Source organism: Narcine bancroftii, chromosome 6, assembly GCF_036971445.1.
Source record: "Narcine bancroftii isolate sNarBan1 chromosome 6, sNarBan1.hap1, whole genome shotgun sequence".
NCBI classification, from domain to species: domain Eukaryota; kingdom Metazoa; phylum Chordata; class Chondrichthyes; order Torpediniformes; family Narcinidae; genus Narcine; species Narcine bancroftii.
The window spans coordinates 67,886,909-67,907,798 of record NC_091474.1 but is presented as its reverse complement, the minus strand read 5'-3'; the positions used below and the strand labels follow the sequence as shown (position 1 = coordinate 67,907,798).

At 42.9% G+C, this 20,890-nt stretch overlaps 1 protein-coding gene across 1 annotated transcript in view; it reads right to left on the bottom strand.

The window, feature by feature from the left end:
- LOC138736174 (CUB and sushi domain-containing protein 1-like) overlaps positions 1 to 20,890 on the bottom strand; it is a 2,349,200-nt gene that overhangs the window by 1,957,486 nt on the left and 370,824 nt on the right. The window contains exon 4 of the mRNA XM_069885244.1: positions 13,606 to 13,718. Coding sequence (XP_069741345.1) covers positions 13,606 to 13,718 — 113 coding nt within the window. The remainder of the gene's footprint in view (positions 1 to 13,605; positions 13,719 to 20,890) is intronic.

The following is a 20,890-nucleotide window of genomic DNA, read 5'->3' as shown; positions in this document are numbered from 1 at the left end:
CATCCAATCACTTCCTAGCTTCTTTCCGTCATCACAGCCCCCCTCCCCACCCCCGCCCCTGGATACTCCGCCCCTTTCATGCTGTTCATGATTAAGGGTTTTTGCCCCCAAACATCTACCTGACCTGCTGAGTTCCTTCAGTAATCTATGGGTGGCTTCAATTGGCCACTGAATGTTGCCTCAGAGATTTAGAAACAAAAAGCCAAAACTGAAGATGATGTCATTAATCCCCTGCAAATATTGGGTCAGTCGAGAGTCCTATACACTAATAGTGACAATTAATACACTAATGGGCGATATTTATATTTACCAAAATCTTTATTTGCTGCAGCCAGAAAAAAAACAGACATAAACAACTAAAAAACCAACTACAATAGTGTACTTAATTGAACTAAAAAGTCCAAAAAAAGATAATAAATATTTACAGTGATCTTAGTACAAAAAAAAGTAATTTTGCATGAGAACAGACAATGGTGTCAGAGTAGTCATGCAGCAATGTTAGTGTAGTGTTTGGGACGCTATTATAGACCAGAGCTCAATCCGGCGCTAGTCCATGAGGAGTTTGTACTGCATCCGGGTCAGCGTGGGATTTCCCCAGGTGCTCCGGTTTCCTCCCACCATTCAAAATATACGGGGTTTGTGGGTTAATTTGAGTGTAATTGGTTTATGTGGCCAGAATTGGCTTAATCGTGCTGTAAATAAAATTGAAATTTACACATGCAGCATGGTAACAGGCCATTTCGGCCCACAAGTCCATGCTGCCCAATTTACGCCCAATTAATCTCCAACACCCAACCCCAACCAACCAATTTTCCCTTGCAACCGCATCGGACTTGTCAGTCACCAACGAGCCTGCAGCAGACGTGGACATACCCCTCCATAAGTCTTCATCCACGAAGCCAAGCCAAAGAAAAGAAAGAAAGAATCTCCAGCTACCACCCACACCGAAACATTTTGAGGAAACTGGAGCCTCCGGGGAAAACCCGCGCAGACACAGGGAGAACGTACAAACACCTTCCTGACAGTGCAGGATTCGAACCCTCGTCCCGATCGCTGGTGTTGCGCTAACCATTACGTCGAACTTGCCGCCCAAAAATGTAAAGTTTAAAATTTAGTCTCAGATGATGTAAGGAGGGGAGGTTCAATTATTTAAAATATAAGGGTGTGGCTTAAAAGATGCAAAGATTTCCAAATATAATAGACACATCAAGAAAAGATGATGCAAACAGTGAAGTCTGCAGATGCTGCGATTGTACTGTAATATAGTACATAAAAATGCAGCAGAAAGTGAGCAGGACTCGCAGAATCTATCAGAAGGAAAATCGGGAGCTGCTGTAATAACAGTGCTGTTGCTGGTGCCAATCTGTACAAGCAGTGAGCAGAGACACAGCGCTGCTCCACAGAACCCTACTGCCCTCCTAATGCCTACGGCTCCATGCAGGATTAAAGGAGCCGACAGTGATTTTTGTTTAAATCATGCAACCCATGGAGTCTATGTCCAAGAGAGTGGTGCCTGCGCTGGGCAGCAGGTCACGAGGGGGTTCTGACACCAGAGGAAGCAACAGACCCATGCAGGGCACCAGAAACAGGGAGAACACCCCCAGTTGAGAAGGAGAAGCAGAGGAGATGATCCGATGGGATGGTGGACCAGCAAGGGACTCAGTGGCTGAAGAACTGACACAGGCTGCTGGAGAACCAGGTTTCAGAACCAGGATTTGCGAGGCTGCTGAGGGCAAGAAGGGCTCCCAAAAGGCCTTGAGAACTGAAGGTTTCTTGATCGTATTGGAGGGTTGGATCCAGAGCTCGTGCTGCCTATGGATCGAGCAGGACTCTGAGCACTTGCAGAGGCTGTAGGAGTATTGGAGGCGAATCCACAGGCACCCTGTGTCCATGTAGGAACTTTCTCTTTCCCTTAGTGTTAGCGGTGCCGTGCAATTACCACGGCTATACAGCAGGCAAAAAGGACGTTTCACGTATTTAAAATTTTATTTTATTTTTACATGACATGATCTTGCAGGTTTAAGCCCTTTGTCAAGGTGAGCAAGAAGCAGGCAAGTGACTGAATAAAAAGGTGGGAAAAGGAGGGAAGAAAGGACAGGAGGAAGGCCATAGGCCAAAAGCTGGACATGAGTGGGAGGGCAAAAGAGAAAATAAGTGAAAGGGTTGTTCTCTGAATGGAGAAGAAATGGGATGGGAGGGGCAGAAAAGAGGATGGAGGGATAGAGAATGAGACAGGTGGGTGTGGGGGGGGGCGCTAATGGATGTCAACGCTGTCTAGTTGGAAAGAGCCCAGACAGAATGAGAGCCCAGACAGAATACTTGGTGTTGTTCCACAATGCTCCTCATGACAAAGAAATGCCATCCCCAAATTGGAGGACCATCACCTCATATTCCACCTGGGCCCTCTCCAACCAGATGGTATTAATATTGACTTTTCCATTTTCCATGAGGATCCCACCCCCACTCACACTTTGACCTTATCCCTCAATCTCCTTTCCTCCAGCTTCTCACCCCCTTCGCTCTCCTTTCATAGAGCTTCCATCTCCCACATTTACTTCTCTTCTACCCTTGCACCCATATCCACCCATATTACCTGTGAGCCTGCACTCCTCCTCCACCCCTTCTTCCCTCCTCTTCTCCCCTCCCCCCCCTCTTTTAATTTGGGAGCCAGCTGACATTCTGCTCAGACTTTGACGAAGGGCTCAGGCCAATGGATCAAAGGTTTCCCTTTGCTTCCTGTGAATGCTGCATGACCTGTTGAGTTTCTCCAGCACGTTTATATATTGCACAAGAAAAGATGGGTTGAGTGTCCATTCCCTCTGGTGTGAAAAGATAACTAAGGGGTGTTTCAATTTTGGAAAGCCTTGACCTGCTGGATAGAAAGTAAATACTTCCACAGGAGGCCACCATTGTCATGCAAAAATCTTCACCAATCAAAGATCAGTAAAAAGCAAGACGTCAGCACTGCTTAATCTGTAGTGATGACAGCACAACCACTGGTGCAGACCAGGGAAGAGAGGAGACGTGTCTTCATGTGCTCCTACCACCTGATCATTAATCCATTTATCCTGTGCAATTTTAACATACCTGTCGAGGGGCCGGAGGCATTGTTTAAATGCTGGTGAACCTACGGAGGTCTGTGCCTAAGCTGCCAGTGCCCATGTTTGGCAGCCCAGACCAGGAGAGGTACAGGCTCCAGGGAAGCTGCGCACTGTCACAGGGGAACCTGAAGAGGGGAACACACCCTCCCTCCCACCAAGAAGGAGAAGCCCCTACAGGATGGGAGTCCACAGCAGTGGATGAGTGAGGGGCTTGGGGCCGAGAGGACTCATGCAGTGTTGTGGGTGCTGGAGACCAGCTCGTGGGAACCAGTGATTAGGATCATGATCCATGAGCATGCAGATGGTGCACAGGGTTCCCAAATGGCCTCAAGATATGACAGCTTCCTGATAGTATTGTGGATTGAGAACCAGGATTTCGAGATCTCCGCCAGAAGAGCAGGCAGCTGTTCTGCTGTTTAAGTTACCTGGCACAGGCGAAACAGCATTGGAGGAGGTGATAGGATCTGTGAATGATTGGTGCCTCTGACTGGAACTTCATTTGTTTCTCTTTCTGGAGTGGGTTTTTGACAAGTGGCAGATCAATGTGTGTCTTTATGGGCAAAAAAGGAAAACATCTTCTGAGTGGAAATAATAGAACCTTGCATCATGAGTGGAGACCTGTTGAAGGTAAAGTGTCAGATGCATTTACAAGGAGAGTAGACAAAAGAGGGAAAGCAAAATGGAAGGTACATGAAGTTAAATGAGTAAAGTCACGAGAAGGCTCAAATAGAGGAATAAATTCTGGAACAGATGGGTTGAGTGGATGGTTTGTCTCAGTGACATGTACGTCGATAAAATTCTGCAAATACAAAAGTAGGCAATCAGAGTCTTAGGAGAAAGAGGGCGTGTCAAAATTGTTCAGGTGTGGATGTGTTGGATGTGCTGTTGTGTGGGGATGAGCGTGTTGGAAGTGAAGTTATGTGGGGATGAGCGTGTTGGGTGTGAAGTTGTGTGGGGATGAGCGTGTTGGGTGTGAAGTTGTGTGGGGATGAGGGTGTTGGGTGTGAAGTTGTTTGGGGATGAGCGTGTTGGGTGTGAAGTTGTTTGGGGATGAGCGTGTTGGGTGTGAAGTTGTTTGGGGATGAGCGTGTTGGGTGTGAAGTTGTTTGGGGATGAGCGTGTTGGAAGTGAAGTTGTGTGGGGATGAGCGTGTTGGGTGTGAAGTTGTTTGGGGATGAGCGTGTTGGAAGTGAAGTTGTGTGGGGATGAGCGTGTTGGGTGTGAAGTTGTGTGGGGATGAGGGTGTTGGGTGTGAAGTTGTGTGGGGATGAGCGTGTTGGGTGTGAAGTTGTGTGGGGATGAGGGTGTTGGGTGTGAAGTTGTTTGGGGATGAGCGTGTTGGGTGTGAAGTTGTTTGGGGATGAGCGTGTTGGGTGTGAAGTTGTTTGGGGATGAGCGTGTTGGAAGTGAAGTTGTGTGGGGATGAGCGTGTTGGGTGTGAAGTTGTTTGGGGATGAGCGTGTTGGAAGTGAAGTTGTGTGGGGATGAGCGTGTTGGGTGTGAAGTTGTGTGGGGATGAGGGTGTTGGGTGTGAAGTTGTGTGGGGATGAGCGTGTTGGGTGTGAAGTTGTGTGGGGATGAGGGTGTTGGGTGTGAAGTTGTTTGGGGATGAGCGTGTTGGGTGTGAAGTTGTTTGGGGATGAGCGTGTTGGGTGTGAAGTTGTTTGGGGATGAGGGTGTTGGGTGTGAAGTTGTTTGGGGATGAGCGTGTTGGGTGTGAAGTTGTTTGGGGATGAGCGTGTTGGAAGTGAAGTTGTGTGGGGATGAGCGTGTTGGGTGTGAAGTTGTGTGGGGATGAGCGTGTTGGGTGTGAAGTTGTGTGGGGATGAGGGTGTTGGGTGTGAAGTTGTTTGGGGATGAGCGTGTTGGGTGTGAAGTTGTTTGGGGATGAGCGTGTTGGGTGTGAAGTTGTTTGGGGATGAGCGTGTTGGGTGTGAAGTTGTTTGGGGATGAGCGTGTTGGGTGTGAAGTTGTTTGGGGATGAGTGTGTTGGGAGTGAATGTGTTTGGGGATGAGTGTGTTGGGTGTGAAGTTGTTTGGGGATGAGCGTGTTGGAAGTGAAGTTGTTTGAGGATTAGAGGGTTGGGAGTGAAGTTGTTTGGGGATGAGTGTGTTGGGTGTGAATGTGTTTGGGGATGAGTGTGTTGGGTGTGAAGTTGTTTGGGGATGAGCGTGTTGGAAGTGAAGTTGTTTGAGGATTAGAGGGTTGGGTGTGAAGTTGTGTGGGGATGAGTGTATGATGTTTTGAAGTTTTCAGCACTCCAGAATTCCCCTGCTATTCTTTATCTAAAATAGGCCAATCTCCTGTGTCCTCTCATTATTTTCTTTTACTCTTTCAGAGGACAAGATGCCACCTGTGGCCACAGCACAGAGTGCTTGGAATTATTTTAACTCATCATCAGTAGCTCATCCATTTTTAATAGAAGAGAAGGCTGTTCTCAAGCTTCCAGCTTGTCTCACATCATACACTGATGTCATATCAGAAATGCAGAATATCTGCAGGATTCAAATGAAATGACCTGCAGACATGTCATGTTCAATTACAAAATCCAGAGTGAACAATTCCCAAGCTGACACAAGTAATAGTTTCAAATAAATATTTCACCTATCCTAACGATTCAAAGGAAATTTTTATCCATGAGTAAGGAGCACTATTTGATGTGAAACAAGAGGACTGCATTTAACCCACTCAATGTTTCCATGTTATCACAACTGCCCCGAAGCACACTGAAGCTGTGGAATGGAGGGAACTGCAGTTCCACAAGCTAATTTTACCAATATACATTTTTTAAAAACTTTCTGACTGTTTACAGTCCATACCAACATTGTAGGAAAAGATCAGAACAGGGAGGGCTCTGCACAAACATGGTGAAGCTCAGCAGGTCACACAGCATCCCTTGGAAGTAAAAGGCAGATGACTCTTTGGGTCTGAGTCCTTTGTCAGGAATGTTTAACTCTGCTGAGTTTCTCCAGCACATTTCTTGCAATGCACTAGAAACCAGCACCTGCAGATGGCCTTGTTTACCCTCGAAACAGACAGTTATCTGTCACCACAAATCATGGGGAAGAAACTTCTCCAGCCTCACTGGAAAAAGAATGATGATGGTTGCATGAAGTCACATAAAATCCATGTGCACTGCCATCCCTTCTGAGTTTTAAACTCAGATTTTGGCTCCAGAGGAATTTTCAACAAACTTGATTGGAGGATTTGGGTTTGACTCCAATTTGGGATGGTTATCTTTGCTGGGATTCAGATGCCCTTCTTTTCATTTCATTCTTGAACTGGCTCTTTTTTTTTGGAATATTTTATTTAAAAGATTTTCCAAGCATGTAATTAGTAAATTATTATACAATGATTGTTTAAATTGAAGAGAATTTCACTTGCTACATCATGATTATATCCCCTTCCCCTCCCTATCTCAATACCACACTTATGAAAGAAAAACATATACATGCAAAAAGTTAGATAAAATAATAAAAAGAAAGATATAGTATGTTACTTTGAATTGCCTGGAGCATCGCATTCCACACTGGAACTCAACAAATTTTATCTGATCATTTTCATTTTAAGGGAGAATGATGAACCAGGTCTTAAGAGGCTGGAAGAACATACCTACATATTTTTACCTAAAGTTTGCATGTACAGACTCCAAATTCACAAAAATATCAGATATTTATTTCTCAATTTGTATGTAATTTTCTCTAAAGGAATAGAGCTTTGCATTTCTGCATCCCATCTTCCTATTCCTAAATGGGAATGCGATTTCCAGGTCACTGCAATGTACTTCCTGACTGCTGCTCATGCTATTTTTACAAATTGCAATTGATAAATTGATAATTTCAGCTTAGGTCTTGTTCCTTCTATATTCCCCATTAAGAATAAGTTTCGGGTTTTTTAAAAAAAAACACATAAATTTTTAAAACACAAAAAGAATTCAGATATTTTACAATATTACAAATCCATTATATATACATGTGGTGTGTATATATGAAGAAAGAAAAAAGAGAGTAAGAAGAAGAAAGAAATTACTCCTATTTAACTCAGCCCCCCCAATCCACTACAAAGACAAGAAAGAAGAAGAATAGAAAAATGTAGGACAAGGACTTCTCCTTACTACTTGAAATGTTCGGAGACCTGGTTTAGGAGAAAGGGAATGTCTGAGTTTCATTTAAATATTCATACACACACTTTGTAAATATGGACAGCATATTTTCTAAAGCATATAATATTTGTCTCTTAAATTTTAAGTCATTTTCTCAACTCTAAACTTCCACTTGCCATCTCTCCATTCCCAAATCTATATCCGTTTTCCAAGTTATAGCAATACATGTTCTAGCTATTACTAAAGCAAGTTGAACAAACTTCACTTGGTGCATATTCAATTTTAATTTAGGTTTGATCCCTTTAATATTCCCCAATAGAAATAACATTGGATTCTGTGGGAATTAAACCCCCATTATTTATTTTTAATAAGTTACCTATTTCCAACCCAAAAGATTTAATTGTAGGACAGTGCCAAGTAGAATGCAGAAATGTACCAACTTCCTGTCCACATCTAAAACATAAATCTGAAAAAATCTGATTCCAATTATCTAACTTTTGTGGTGTCAAGTATAACTGATGAATAAAATTATATTACACCAAACTATAACTAATATATATTGTACTTTTCATACTTTCTCCTCACAATCCAATTGTACTAATCTATTTGCTTATTCAAATCTACTTCTCATCTTTGCCTTGATTTATGTAGCCCTATTTCCCGAGCTTTCTTTTGTAACAACTGTGACAGAGTATTTAGAGGTGGTTTGGGAGGAATTGTTAGAGCAGGTAGCACACACACATTTTAAAACACAGAATTTTTGAAGGATGCTTTTTGCAAAATTGCAACAAAGAGGCAATGGCAGCAGCTTACCTGGGAGAGCATGTGATTTTTGCAGAGAGGGACAGAACAGTTTTGCGCTCAGAGAGGGAGGGAGTGAAACAGAGAGGAGAGACAAAGAAATCAGTTCCAGAAGGACAAACTGGGAAACTTTGGAAGGCTGCCTGGTCAAAGGAGAAGACTGGTGGTGTGAAAGGTGACCTGAAAGAAAGAGGATCATCTGGAGAACCCTGAAGGGGGCAAGTTTCATCAGCAGGACTGACTGAGAAGGAATCCGTTGCGAATGTCCTGGAAAAGGAATCTTCCTCTGAAAACCAGCAAGAACCCTCCTGAGTGGTAACCATTTGCCTGTTAAGCACCAAAGACTGGTGAACTTTGTTAATGCTAACTTCTGTGCACAGTACAAGAATTGCCTGCAACCAATGAGATTGGACTGTGATCCAAAGAACTTTTTAAAATCTTAAATATACATTACACACACCTGCGCTTAGTCATTTAAATCTTCGGCATTAAATCGGGGGCTGTATGTTTTTGGCTTCTTTCGGGATTTTTACCAACGGGCACACATTCAGATGGTTTAAATTTGTGGCTGTTTATGTATGCAGTGAGAGGAATTTACATTTAATTTCTTTGTGCAACCTGGCTTTTCTTTTGAAAGAACAACCCATATGTAACTGCTGAAATTCATCATCCTAATTTGGAAAATACACAGTCTTATTCTTAAGCCCATTTGGAATTGCAAGCATCATACATTCACAAATCAAATGCCATGGGAAATCCAGCATCAGCATCTTTCAGTAACTCAACACGCTACTCTCAATTGTGGAACAGTCAGTTCAATATTTCAAGTCACCTTAACATCAATCCAGGATAATGCTACACGGGGTCATGCCTGAACACTACCGCAGGCTAATGTCCATACAGTGTGGCATGTTTATTGTAAAATGTGACAAAACATATCTAGTTGTGCAATACATGTGTGCATGTATAAACATACAAACACAGAGGCCAACATAATCACTAATGCAAACAGATTCCTTTCTCTCACTCATTTTGTTGACTAATTAAAATAAAGAATTTTGTAGAACAGCTCAAGCAAATAAAAATACATTCAGGTATGGAAGATTTTTTAAAAATAACACAATTTCCACAATCACAATGACAAGCATTTCAACAACTGCTTCAAAAGTGTTGTGGGAAGAAGCTTGCACTGCAGTCAGCAAAGACAAAATAACAATCCCATTGAGATAAAAATAACATATCCATTGATTCACACACATTCAACAATTTTTAAACTTGCAAATGGCAATGGCACAGATTTTAAATGTTGAAGAAAGAAAATCCCATCAATGGGTATTTTTTTTCCAGAATTATTCTATTTCCTGGTGCTCTCAAAAGGAGAAAGCATAGAGAAATCATTCAATTCCCCCCCACCCCCCCCACAGGATAAGTCAAACAATTGTGAATGTTTGGTGTCCAGAAGCTTAGACCAGGAGGCTATTTTGTGTTTGTTAAATCTTACGATGGAGCCTGCCTCATCTATCTTAATGGACATTTGAGGCATGATGGGGAAACGTGGGAAGCACTCGGCACTGAAACAAACGCGGCAGCAATGTCCTGAAAGGGTTCTCCTTTATTTAAAAAAAAAGCCTAATTCCGTTTCCTGCTCAGACTTAAGTATTTTTTCCTATTTACTGGATTCCAGCAAATGAATTGGAAGAGAAATTTGATGATTGTGAATAAATTAATTTCCAATTTTCTCGTCATTTTTTTCAGGGTGACCTGGGTTTGTTTGACTGTCAAGCTTGAGGTAGAAGGGTCACTGACCGAAGACACAAGATATGTCCCCAAACAATTGCACATCCACCGAGTTAGCACTTTCATGAAGTAACTGCAAAGTGATGCAGCCACAGAATTTGAGCACTGCATTTGGATCAATTTGTTCTGCAGACCAAGGAGCTCCATTCACTTTTAAATGATCAGGTCATTTCCGATTTTTTTTTTATTGCAGTACCATTCCATCCATTTCCTGTCAGCTTTCAAGAATCTAACCAGGCCTTCACCTCTGTATGAATTTGAAATGAAGTGTGATTTTTAAGGTTCAACTTGTAATGTTTGCTCTTTCATGGATTCAAGGCATCTTGAGGTCTACCACTTCAGTTCCACACTCCATTGCTACACTCTCCTATCTGTCCATGGCCTCATGTCCTGCCAAGTTTAGTTCACCCGCAAATTGGAGACACAACACCATAAGACCATGACATAGGAGCAGAAATAGGCTCTTCAGCCCATCAAGTCTGCCCTGCCATTTCATCATGAACTGATCCATTTCCCCCAATCAGCTCCACTGCCCGCCCTTCTCCTTTGATGTCCTGGCTAATCAAGAATCTATCTTAAATACACCCAATGGCATGGCCTCTACAACCATCTGTGGCAACAAATTCCACAGTTTTACCACCCTCTGACTGAAGGAATTTATTTGCATTGGTGTTCTACACAGATGCCCTTCAATCCTGAATTTGTGCCCTATTGTCCTAGATGTACCCACCATGAAACAACTTTTCTACATCTACAATGTCCATACCCTTCAACACTTGAAATGTTTGAATGAGATCCCTCCTCATTCTCCTAAATTCCAACGAATGCAGGCCTATTCTATCTTGGCAGTCTTCAACCAAACAGCATCAATATTGAAGTCCAATACTGTATATATTAACACCTTGCCCCCGCCTTCCTCACCCCCTTTCCTTCAGTTCCCACCCCCTTTCCTTCCATCAGAGAAAAAAATTCTTAGCCATCTGCCTCTCCCCATCACTTCTCAGCTACTACCCTCCCTATTTCCTCTTATCGGTTTGCCTGTGCTCCTCCCCCTCCATTTCACTCCCTCCCCCCACCATCTTTTAATTCAAGAGTCCAGTCCACTTGATTCTTGACACTTCTGAAGAAAGGCCCAAAATGTCTATAAGCCATAGAAGTAGAGGAGCCAATTCAGCCCATGAAGCCATTCCTTCATGAGCTGATCCATTCTCCCCCTCAGCCCCATTCCCCTGCCTTCTCCCCATAACCTTTCAGATACCTATCAATCTCCTCCTTAAAAACACTCAGTGACCTGGTATCCACAGCTGCCTGATGTAGCAAATTCCAGAGGTTTGCCACTCTCGGGCTGAAGAAATTCCTCTGCATCTCTGTTTTAAATGGGCGCCCTTTCGTTCTGAAGTTGTGCCCTCTTGTCCAAGATGCCTCCTCCCACGGGAAATATCAATCGTCTTTTATTTCCTGTGGATGCTGCGTGACCTGCTGAGCTTCCCCAGTGCTTTTGTGCATGGTCATTTAGTCTCAGCCACTTGCACTACACTCTCCTCTGTTCAGTGATATAATTGAAAGAGAATTTGCAATGAATCCTCGCCTGTTTCTGGATCTGTCTTCGTCTTTTTCGCATGACCTCGCACAGTGACCCATCTTTGGAATTACCATGATCGATGATTGTGGTTAGTTTCCTCATTCCTTCAACGTATCAAGGAGAAGAGTTGTGAAGTTTCCATTATTTACTGCTTGTTATTTTTCCATGAAGAGAACAGCCACTGATAACCAGAAGGCAAAGATCAAGGAGCTTAAAAATTCCCCAGACAGATTTAACATCTTGTAATCCTTGATTGCAATCTAAAAGCAAGGCTTGTGATGTTTCAGTAGTTGGCTTCTGGGCTGCAAATGGCTAAATTATTTCTCTAGCTTGCCAAGTGATTACATTATTTCATCAATTTAATAATAAATGTGATACATGAAGAAATAATCTTATTAATGCATTATTATTGGTTTTAGCTCTTGCCAAAGTTATGCAAATGTAATTGTCCTTTCTGCTGGTGAATTTATTTCTCTTCTGACAGCTCAGCACACTTGACAGAGTTCAGGACTCTAGGGTGCAAATCATTCATCCATACCTCTGTTGCGATTCAGGCATCAGTGAAGGTAAACGGGGTCCCAGCAAGTGCTGCCTCAAGCAGACTGACGAGCTTCCGCCAGTGGCAGATTTTGAACTTGATTTCCGTGGGGACTGCTGCCTTGGAAATATACCTCTGCACCCCTCTCATCCACTGCTGGACACCAGGCAGACTTGGTGAGCCAGTGCTGAAGACCATGCAATGCAGCAGTCATGACAGGAGCCTTGACATGTGATAAATTCTGCACAAGCATGTTCTGAATGGGATGGGCACCCCCTTTATGAAACGGAGGAGATGGAAGTGTTGACAAAAGCGGGAAGCTGGCAGGAATTTCGAATTGAAGATGCGGCCCTTGTCCCTGTGGTGGTGACCTTGATCCTATCCCAACCTAATATCAGCACCTGCATGTCCATCCCCCAACATTATATTTCTGCTGTTTCTCTTTTTATTACTTTTTAAAAAAAATTTCCACACTGTGAACCATATCAATCAAAATACATACAAACATTTCCCTCTTCAAAATACACAGTGGCATTTTCTCCCCTTTTCCCCCCTACCTTCCCTCCCCCCTTCCCACTCCCCTCCAAACCCACTAAACGTTCAACATATACAATACAATAAGCCCATTAAACAATGTCATCACACAATGAAAATAAACAAGAAAATTGTGTCATCTACTTTTACACACTGGATCAAGTCATTTCGTCTTCTTCTCATTCTATCATTTTAGGGGGTGGAGGTCCGCGATAGGCCCTCTCTGTTATGTTCCATGTACGGTTCCCAAATTTGTTCAAATAATGTGACTTTATTTTTTAAATTATGTGCTATTTTTTCCAATAGAATACATTTATTCATTTCCATGTACCATTGCTGTAATCTCAGGCTCTCTTCTGATTTCTAAGTTGACATTATACATTTTTTTGCTACAGCTAATGTTATCATAATAAATCTTTTTTTGCGCTTCATCCAGTTTGAGGTCTAATTCCTTACTACTTATATTACTTAGAAGAAAGATCTCTGGATTTTTTGGTATGTTATTTTTTGTGATTTTATTTAATATCTGATTTAGATCTTCCCAAATTTTTTTCACTTTCTCACATGCCCAAATTGCATGTACTGTTGTTCCCGTTTCCTCCTTACAGCGAAAACATCTATCTGATAATGTTGGATGTCATTTTTTTTTAACATTTGGGGTGTGATATATAACCTGTGTAACCAATTATACTGTATTATACATAACCTTGTGTTTATTATATTCTTCATAGTTCCAGAGCATAACTTTTCCCATGTTTCATTTTGAAGGATAGCATGCTAAAATGGTTTTCTAAACAGACCTAACCTTTCAAGTTCCGCAAGGGAGAAGGCACTCAGGCTCATTAGGGACAGTACAATTAACCATGAACTATTGGCCAACAAGTGGTCAACGCGTAAGCCAGCATAACGCAGCAGTACAGAAGGCAACAGCCCTGAATAAGATAGACCAACCCTTGCGGTAAATGTCATGCTGTTCCAATCATTATCATCACACAGGCTAAACTTATTCAGCTCTGCCCTTGGTTTATTTCTCTGCTTTCAACACATCTCTTTTTTGGGAAAGAAATATCAGTGACATCTGAAACAGCAGCTCCAAAAGAACAAGAGTGCAAAACACAAGTCGTTATAACATCGCAGATGGGCCTTTACCTTCATAAATAGCCTTGAATCCTTGTGCGCTGACGGCAAAGTCCGTGGTGAACCAAAGAGTGAGAATGGAACCTGTGCTGACAATTGGCGATGGAAGTTGAAAGCCGGTCACCCTGTGGAAACAAGCAATGGGAATGAGAAACAATGAGACCTGGAAAGATCAATGAGCAGATCAGTGATCAGTCTTGCTCTTTCATGGGGTATCTTGCCAATATACCAAAGAATGACAGATATCCAGGGGTTAAAGCCTGCAGATGCTGCCTTTCCATAAGCCTGTAAGTTTAAACATTGATGTTTATATTCAAAATTTAGCCATTGGATTTTTAAATAAGCACATCTAAATTTTCATATTATTGCCTTTCGTGATACCTGTGCTCAATCTGTCATCAATCAGGCAAGTTTAAGGCACCTTCAGTGTTTTAAACTTGAGATCGAGATACATCATACATCTTTGGCAAAACTGCATAAACTACAGATACCTGAAGGTTTTCTCTTCTGATCTGGAAGAGCCAAATATTTCCAAAATACTGAAAAGATGGGAGATTCATGAAGTGCCTTGGAATCTTGCACTTGAGTGAACAGACAAGATGCAAATTAACATCTATTTGCTCATTAAGTGGTTCTTCTGAGAGGTATAGTTACGATGCCCCATGCAAGTGCTTCTGAGAGGTAAAGGCAAAGGTTTGATTATTGACACATAATACTATATTTAGAATGTAGCATACATGAAATCCTTAACTTTTGTTTACCATGAGGCAGAAAGTCGCCACTTTGCTCAGCATATAGTTACAATGCCCCATCCAAGTGCTTCTGTGCTGCAAAACTCTGACTAAGCAGTGTCCATTCTTCACGAGGACAGAAAATCATTCTGCATGCATACAATCATCACTTGCTATGCAACTAATGTATGAGTTCAAACTATTTCATTTTAATTTTTAGAGATAAAGCACAGTAACAAGCCCTTCCGGCTCACGATACCACGGCATCCAAGTACACCAATGCAACCAATTAACCTATTAGCCCCGGAGTCGTACACAGGTCACTGGCGCTGTAAGGGTGTTGCACCAACCGCAAGACAAACCGTGTCTCCCCGATTTACTTTATGCCTTGATTGCTGGAGGTTCACAGTGATACTGAAATAGTTGGAGGTGTGATAAATTCTGTTTCAGTGTCTCGATGGAAGAAAGAAGGACAAAGAGGAGCTAACGTGGAAGAATCAAACAAGACCTGGAGGAGAAAGGGATATTTTTGCACTTCCAAACAATAGTTACAGAAATTTGGAAATGCAGTTTTCATTTCTTTTGCTTGATGAATGATTCCAGCTTCCCCAACTGAGGCAACCCACAAAGTGAAGGGACAGCAGCTGAAATTCAAGACTGGCAGCCTCCATTAACATTAACACCGACATCTTCTGTCAATCCCCTCCCCTGATCTCTCTCTTTCCCTCACCCTCAATCTCCGTACCTCCAGCTCCCCACCCTCCTTCACCGTTCAGAAACCCAACCCCTCCCCTGTCACATCTCAGCTTCTTTCTCTTCCACCCTCCCACCAATGACCAGTTAGCCTGTGCTCCTTCCACTGCCTTTTCCTCCTCTCCTCCTTCACTCCACCCCCGGTTCAGCCAAGCACCCCAGCCGGGCCGACCAAGAAGGAGCAGCCGCGACCAACGGGGGTGGGGGTGGGGGTGGGGGGGTGGCCTCGCACCACCGGAGGTGCACCAGTCACAACGCCAAAGGAGGCCGCCAGACAGACTGAACGTACGAGGGTGCCTGACTGCACCACAACCCCTCCCCCAGGACTTCTTTTTAAAAAGAGGGGATGAACCTGGTGAAATCACTTGTATATGTAAATGTACTGACCTTATCTGTTGACCCTGCTTTCTCTGACTGGATCGTGACTCCTCCCCTTTATTCCCCATAAAGGCTGTGATGCCACATCCCTGACCCCCGGGTCAGTGTGAGCCAGCAACACAAGGGATGCCGTCCATCTAGAGCTAATAAAAGCCTTCAGTTCCAGTACTTGCATCACTCCTCCACCCACCTATTTATTCAGGCGATTGCCTGTTTTTGCTTATTCCTGACAAAGGCCACAAGTCCAAAATGTTGGTCACCCTTTAACTCATATAGATGCTGCATGATCTGCTGAGTTCCCCCCTCCCCCCCCCCCCCAAGACATTTGTGTATTGCATTGAGACTGATTCCATCAGAGCCTTTAAACAATGAGGTAATTGTGGTTTAAATTTTTGTCTCACAATCTTGTTGGAGTCAGGGTAATTATTTGAGTTTCTTAAGGAAAGATTATCCATTGAAATCAGTTGTAATGGAATGACGCATAATCATTCATGAATTTTAAAAAGATTATTGCATTTCAGCTACAACATTGAGTCTTGCAGTAACTTAATCCTCTGACACGTTTTACACATTGATATAAATGAAGATCGTTCCGCCTGTGGCTTGAACTTGCTGTTCTGTTTTTAAAAAGAATGTTCTCCAGCTTGAGCCAACAGCTGGAAATCAAGTTTCATCACCAATTTCGTGACCTGTTGTCATTAAGCCTTGGCACAACATCTCCACAGGAAACCCCTCCATGCTTCAGTGAATGTTGTCATTTTCAGCTATTTTACCATGCAGAATGAAACTAACTCTGGGACAAGTAAATTAAGGACCTCTCCATCATCTCCACCATCCATTCAGCTGTATTGAGGGTGAAATGGAGAAAGCGGATTGCTGGACAATTCCTAAGCAATTCACTCTGGAGAAGTGCAAAGTGAAGCACTTGCTAAGTTCGTAGCCAAATGGAGAGAGTGCGGTTAATCGCTGAATTCTTAATGATGTGGAGGATTAGAGGGATCTTGGGGTCCAAGTCTGTAGATCCCTCAGAGTTCCTGCACAAGTTGAGAGGAGGGTTAAGAAGGTGAATGGTGTCTTGGCCTTCATTTCTCGGGGGATTGAGTTTCAGAGCCGTGAGGTGATGTTGCTGCCCTATAAAACTCTGGTCAACCACCCCTCTGGTATTGTGTTCATTTCTGGTCACCTTATTAAAGGAAGGATGTAGATGCTTGAAGAAAGATGCAGAAGAGGTTTACCAGATGCTACTTGGATTGGAGAATATGTCTTATGAGGGAAGGCTGAGTGAGCAAGGGCTTTTCTCCTTGGAATTATGGAGTATGAGAGGCGGATCAATGGAAGAATATTGAATATGTTCGAAGTTCAGTGTTCAGGTTTATTGTCAGAGAACACACTGAATATGATACCACATACCAGCCTGAGATTCCCTTTCCTGCAGGCCAGGCAAAATTTCTAGTTACAATGCCAGAGAACCCCAAATCCCAGCAGTAATAGATATTCACCAAGACAAATGGTTACTTAAACAAAAGTTATTTTTAATTATCTTTAAACATGAAAACACAATCACACTTTAACTTATCACTATTGACTTACTTAACCTAACTTAAGCCTCTTCCAATTCTAAGCACATGTGTATGTAATGTGTGTGTAAGTTCAGAAAAATTATTGGGTTCACAATCCAATCTCACTTCTCATTCCTCCAAATTCACTGATTGCAGGCCATTCTCATACTGGGCATAGAATTTAACATTTATAAAGTTCACCAGGCTTTGGTGCTCAAAAGGTAAATAGTTACTGCTCAGGAAGGTTCTTGTTGGTTTTCAGAGAGAGATTTGTTGTTCCAGGACATCCACAACTGATTTATTTCCATCAGCCACTTCAGTGTCTTGCTGATGAAACTTGCCACCTCAGGGTTCTCCAGATGATCAGGTCACGACAGAGTTCCTTTTTGTTTCTCTATTCCAAGTGAAACATTAGACAGCCAGTCCTCTCCTCTCGCATGAACCACAAGGGCTTTGACCAGGCTGAACGAAGCACTCACAACCTGTCTTTCAAATGGGGTTTGCCACAAGCTTGTCAGCTTGTCCTGTTCCAGTCCCAGCTGCTGCTGCTGACTGTAGCAGTGTAGAAGTGATCTCTGTGTCTTTCTCTCTCGCTGAGAGAAAGCCTGTTTTACTCTCTCTGCTTGCAAAACCACATGACCCTCCTAGAATAGCAAGTTCCCTTCAAGACGATGCGGCTCTGACAAGCTCTTTCATCTGTTGCCTTTTTGTAAACAACAATCCATTAGTGAAGTCTCTTTGGCACTTTCCAAAGCTTTTGCGAAGGCTCTGAGTCTCCGACATGTCTAGCATTAGCAAAGCTCCAGTATTTTAAATAAGATCTGTTTTAAAGTGTTGGTATGTGACCGATAGTAACAAACCTTTCCCAATTTAGCTTCCAAAAACATATCTATAGACTCTGTCACAATTTGTTGTGCAAAGATATCTATGCAAAAGAAAGAAATATAAACAAAGGAAGTGTAAGCAAACTGTGCAATTCTTTAAAATAAATCAATAATAAATAAAGTGTCCTTAAATGAGTTTCTGATTGAGTTTGTCATTGAGGAGTCTGATGGTGGAGGGGGAGAAGCTGTTCCTGAACCTCCTGGTATATGTTTTGTAGCACTGATCTCTCTTTCCTAATGGCAGTGGTGAGAACGGAGCATATACTGGGTGGTGTGGATCCTTGATGATTGCTGCTGCTCTCTGATGGCAGCATTTCCTGTGGATGGTGGAGAGAATTTTGCGTGTTATGTCCTGGACTGTGTCCACCAACTTCTGCAGGCCTTTCAGTCAGAGGTATTGGTGCCCCCATTCCATACCATTGTGCAGCTGATCAGCACACTTTCCCCTACACATCTGCATAGGTTTGACGTCATCCCAAACCTCCATGAACTCATGTGAAAGTAGAGACAGTGTTTCTTTACGATAATATAGTGTATATACACATGTAATAGTTTATACGATATGGATGAGCTTAATAGGCGATACCGTGTAAAAGTTGACCCCTCATATTTTTCTCCCCAAAATCTAGTAGTTTCCATATATCGTGTCAAAGTTGACCTTGCCTATTTTTCGCCCGAGTTGCCCACCCTCTGGAGCTCCCACACCCTGACCACAGACTTACCACTCAGTCTCGGCCCACTGAGCTCCCGATGCCCCGACTGACACAGATGCTTACTGCAGTCAAAAGTAGTATGCATGTAATAGTCAATGCCCTAAACTTTGCCCTAAAAGTTGGTCCACAAAATTCAACAATTACATGCATATATACGGTAAGGGAGTTTGGTCCAGGAAAGGACTTCCGAAATAGTAACTCCCAGGAATTTACATTTGCTCACCCTCTCCATCTCTGATCTCCCACTGATCATTGGATTGTCCACCTCTGGTTTTTCCTCCTAAAGTCCACAATCAGCTCTTTGGTCTTGGTGACGTAGAGTGCAAGGTTGCTGTTGGTGCACCATTCAGCTGAGTTTTCAATCTCCATCTTGTACACTGACTCATCCCCCCTTTTATACAACCCACTACCATGCTATCGGCAGTAAATATGTAGATGGTGTCATTGTTGATCCGAGCCACACAGTCATAGGTGTAAAGTGAGTAGAGCAGGAGGCTAAGAACACAGTCCTGTGGTGCTCTGGTACTGATGGAGATTGTGGAGGATGTTTTCTAAGCAATCCATACTGATGTTGATAGGGAGGTCAACCAGCACCTTTACCTTTTTTCTCCCCCTTAGGCAACATTGGCCAATACCTGAGGACAATTGATTGTGGCAAGTGGAAGGAAGTTTAGAGGAGAGATCAGAGGTATTTTCTTTACATAGATAGTGGTGAGTGCCTGGATGCATTGCAAGTAGTGGTGATGGAAGGTGGTACAATAGGAATAATGACAAGATTCTTGGACATATGGATATAAGAAAAATAAAGGGTTATGGGTGTGAGGGAGAGAAGGGTGAGATTGATCATTGTTGCAGTTTATATAGGTCAGCATGACAATGTGGGCTGAAAGGCCTGTACTTGCTATACTGTTCTATGTAGCTCTATGTAACCTTAATGTCAGTCAAAAAAAAACCCAAATCTGAACATATTCAAACCTTGTAAAACCATTTAACAGACTTAAATGTCATCACAACAGTTAAATTAGTGGTTCTCAACCTTTTTCTTTCCACTCACATCCCACTTTTAAGTATTCCCTATGCCATCGATGCTCTGTGATTAGAAGAGGTTTGCTTAAGGCGGTATGTGGGTGGAAAGAAAAAGTTTGAGAACCACTGTTTTAATTGTACCTAATTGACTCATGATATCCACGGTTTCATAACTCCAAAGGAAATGGGCTGATGACAATTTTTCTCAAGCAAAATATTTCAGTAACAATTGGGTCTAGAGCAGTGGTTCTCAACTTTACCTTCCCACTCACATCCCACCTGAATCCCTTACTAATCACAGAGCACCTATGGCATAGGGATTATTTAAAGTGGTATGTGAGTGGAAAGAAAAAGGTTGAAAACCACTGAGTTGAAGCAAAGATGTCCTGAACGAGATGCTCCTTCACTGACTGACACAGAACTCCACTGAACCGTAACAACCTGAGCTGATGGAAGGGCAGCTGCCATTGGCACAAGATTCCCAAGTCCCCACCTGTCAACAGCCCTGGTGTAAGCATTGTGTGAGGAAGATCTGTATTAAATCCTATCTTCCAGCTTGGCCTGTCGACTTCTTTGCCAAGGTGATTCAAATGTTTGTCTGGACATTTTTGATGAATGCTATCAGTGACTCTGCTCTGGGAGTGCTTCCACCATGCTCTGGGAGAAAAAAAGATTGCCTCCCATTCTTCTCAATATCTCTCTTCGCTTCCCCTTGCACCAGTGCACCTCAGGATCGTGTGTCCAGGCCCGTGAGTCCTACTTCTGTCCAAAGCTCGGTCATGGATTTGGAAACAAATCTTCGATAACCAACTTCAACCAGGCGCACCCTCACTTTCCAACCATGCTCTTATGCTACTGCGGCAGCATTACTATAACATCGTGTTTTCTGCTCTTGTGCCTCACCCATGGTACCCTCCCAATGAACCATCAGTGTAATAATGAAGACAGCACAAAATTCCTTGGTGTTCAGATAAAGGATCATCTCTCAATGCCTGCACTTCGAAAGGAGTTTGAAGATGGCAAGACTGCCATCCACCTCCCCTCCCCTCCCCCCAACCCCCACCTTAACAACATTTTATAGGAGCACAGTTGAGAGTGTCCTGTCAGGCTGCATCTCTGTTTGGGACAGGAGCTGCAAAGCTTCACACCAGAAGTCAATAAGAGGATCACTGGGGTGTTCCTTTCTTCTAATGACATCATTCAACAGGTGCAATGCTCAAAAAGAACTCAAAGGATTATTGAGGACCCTTTCC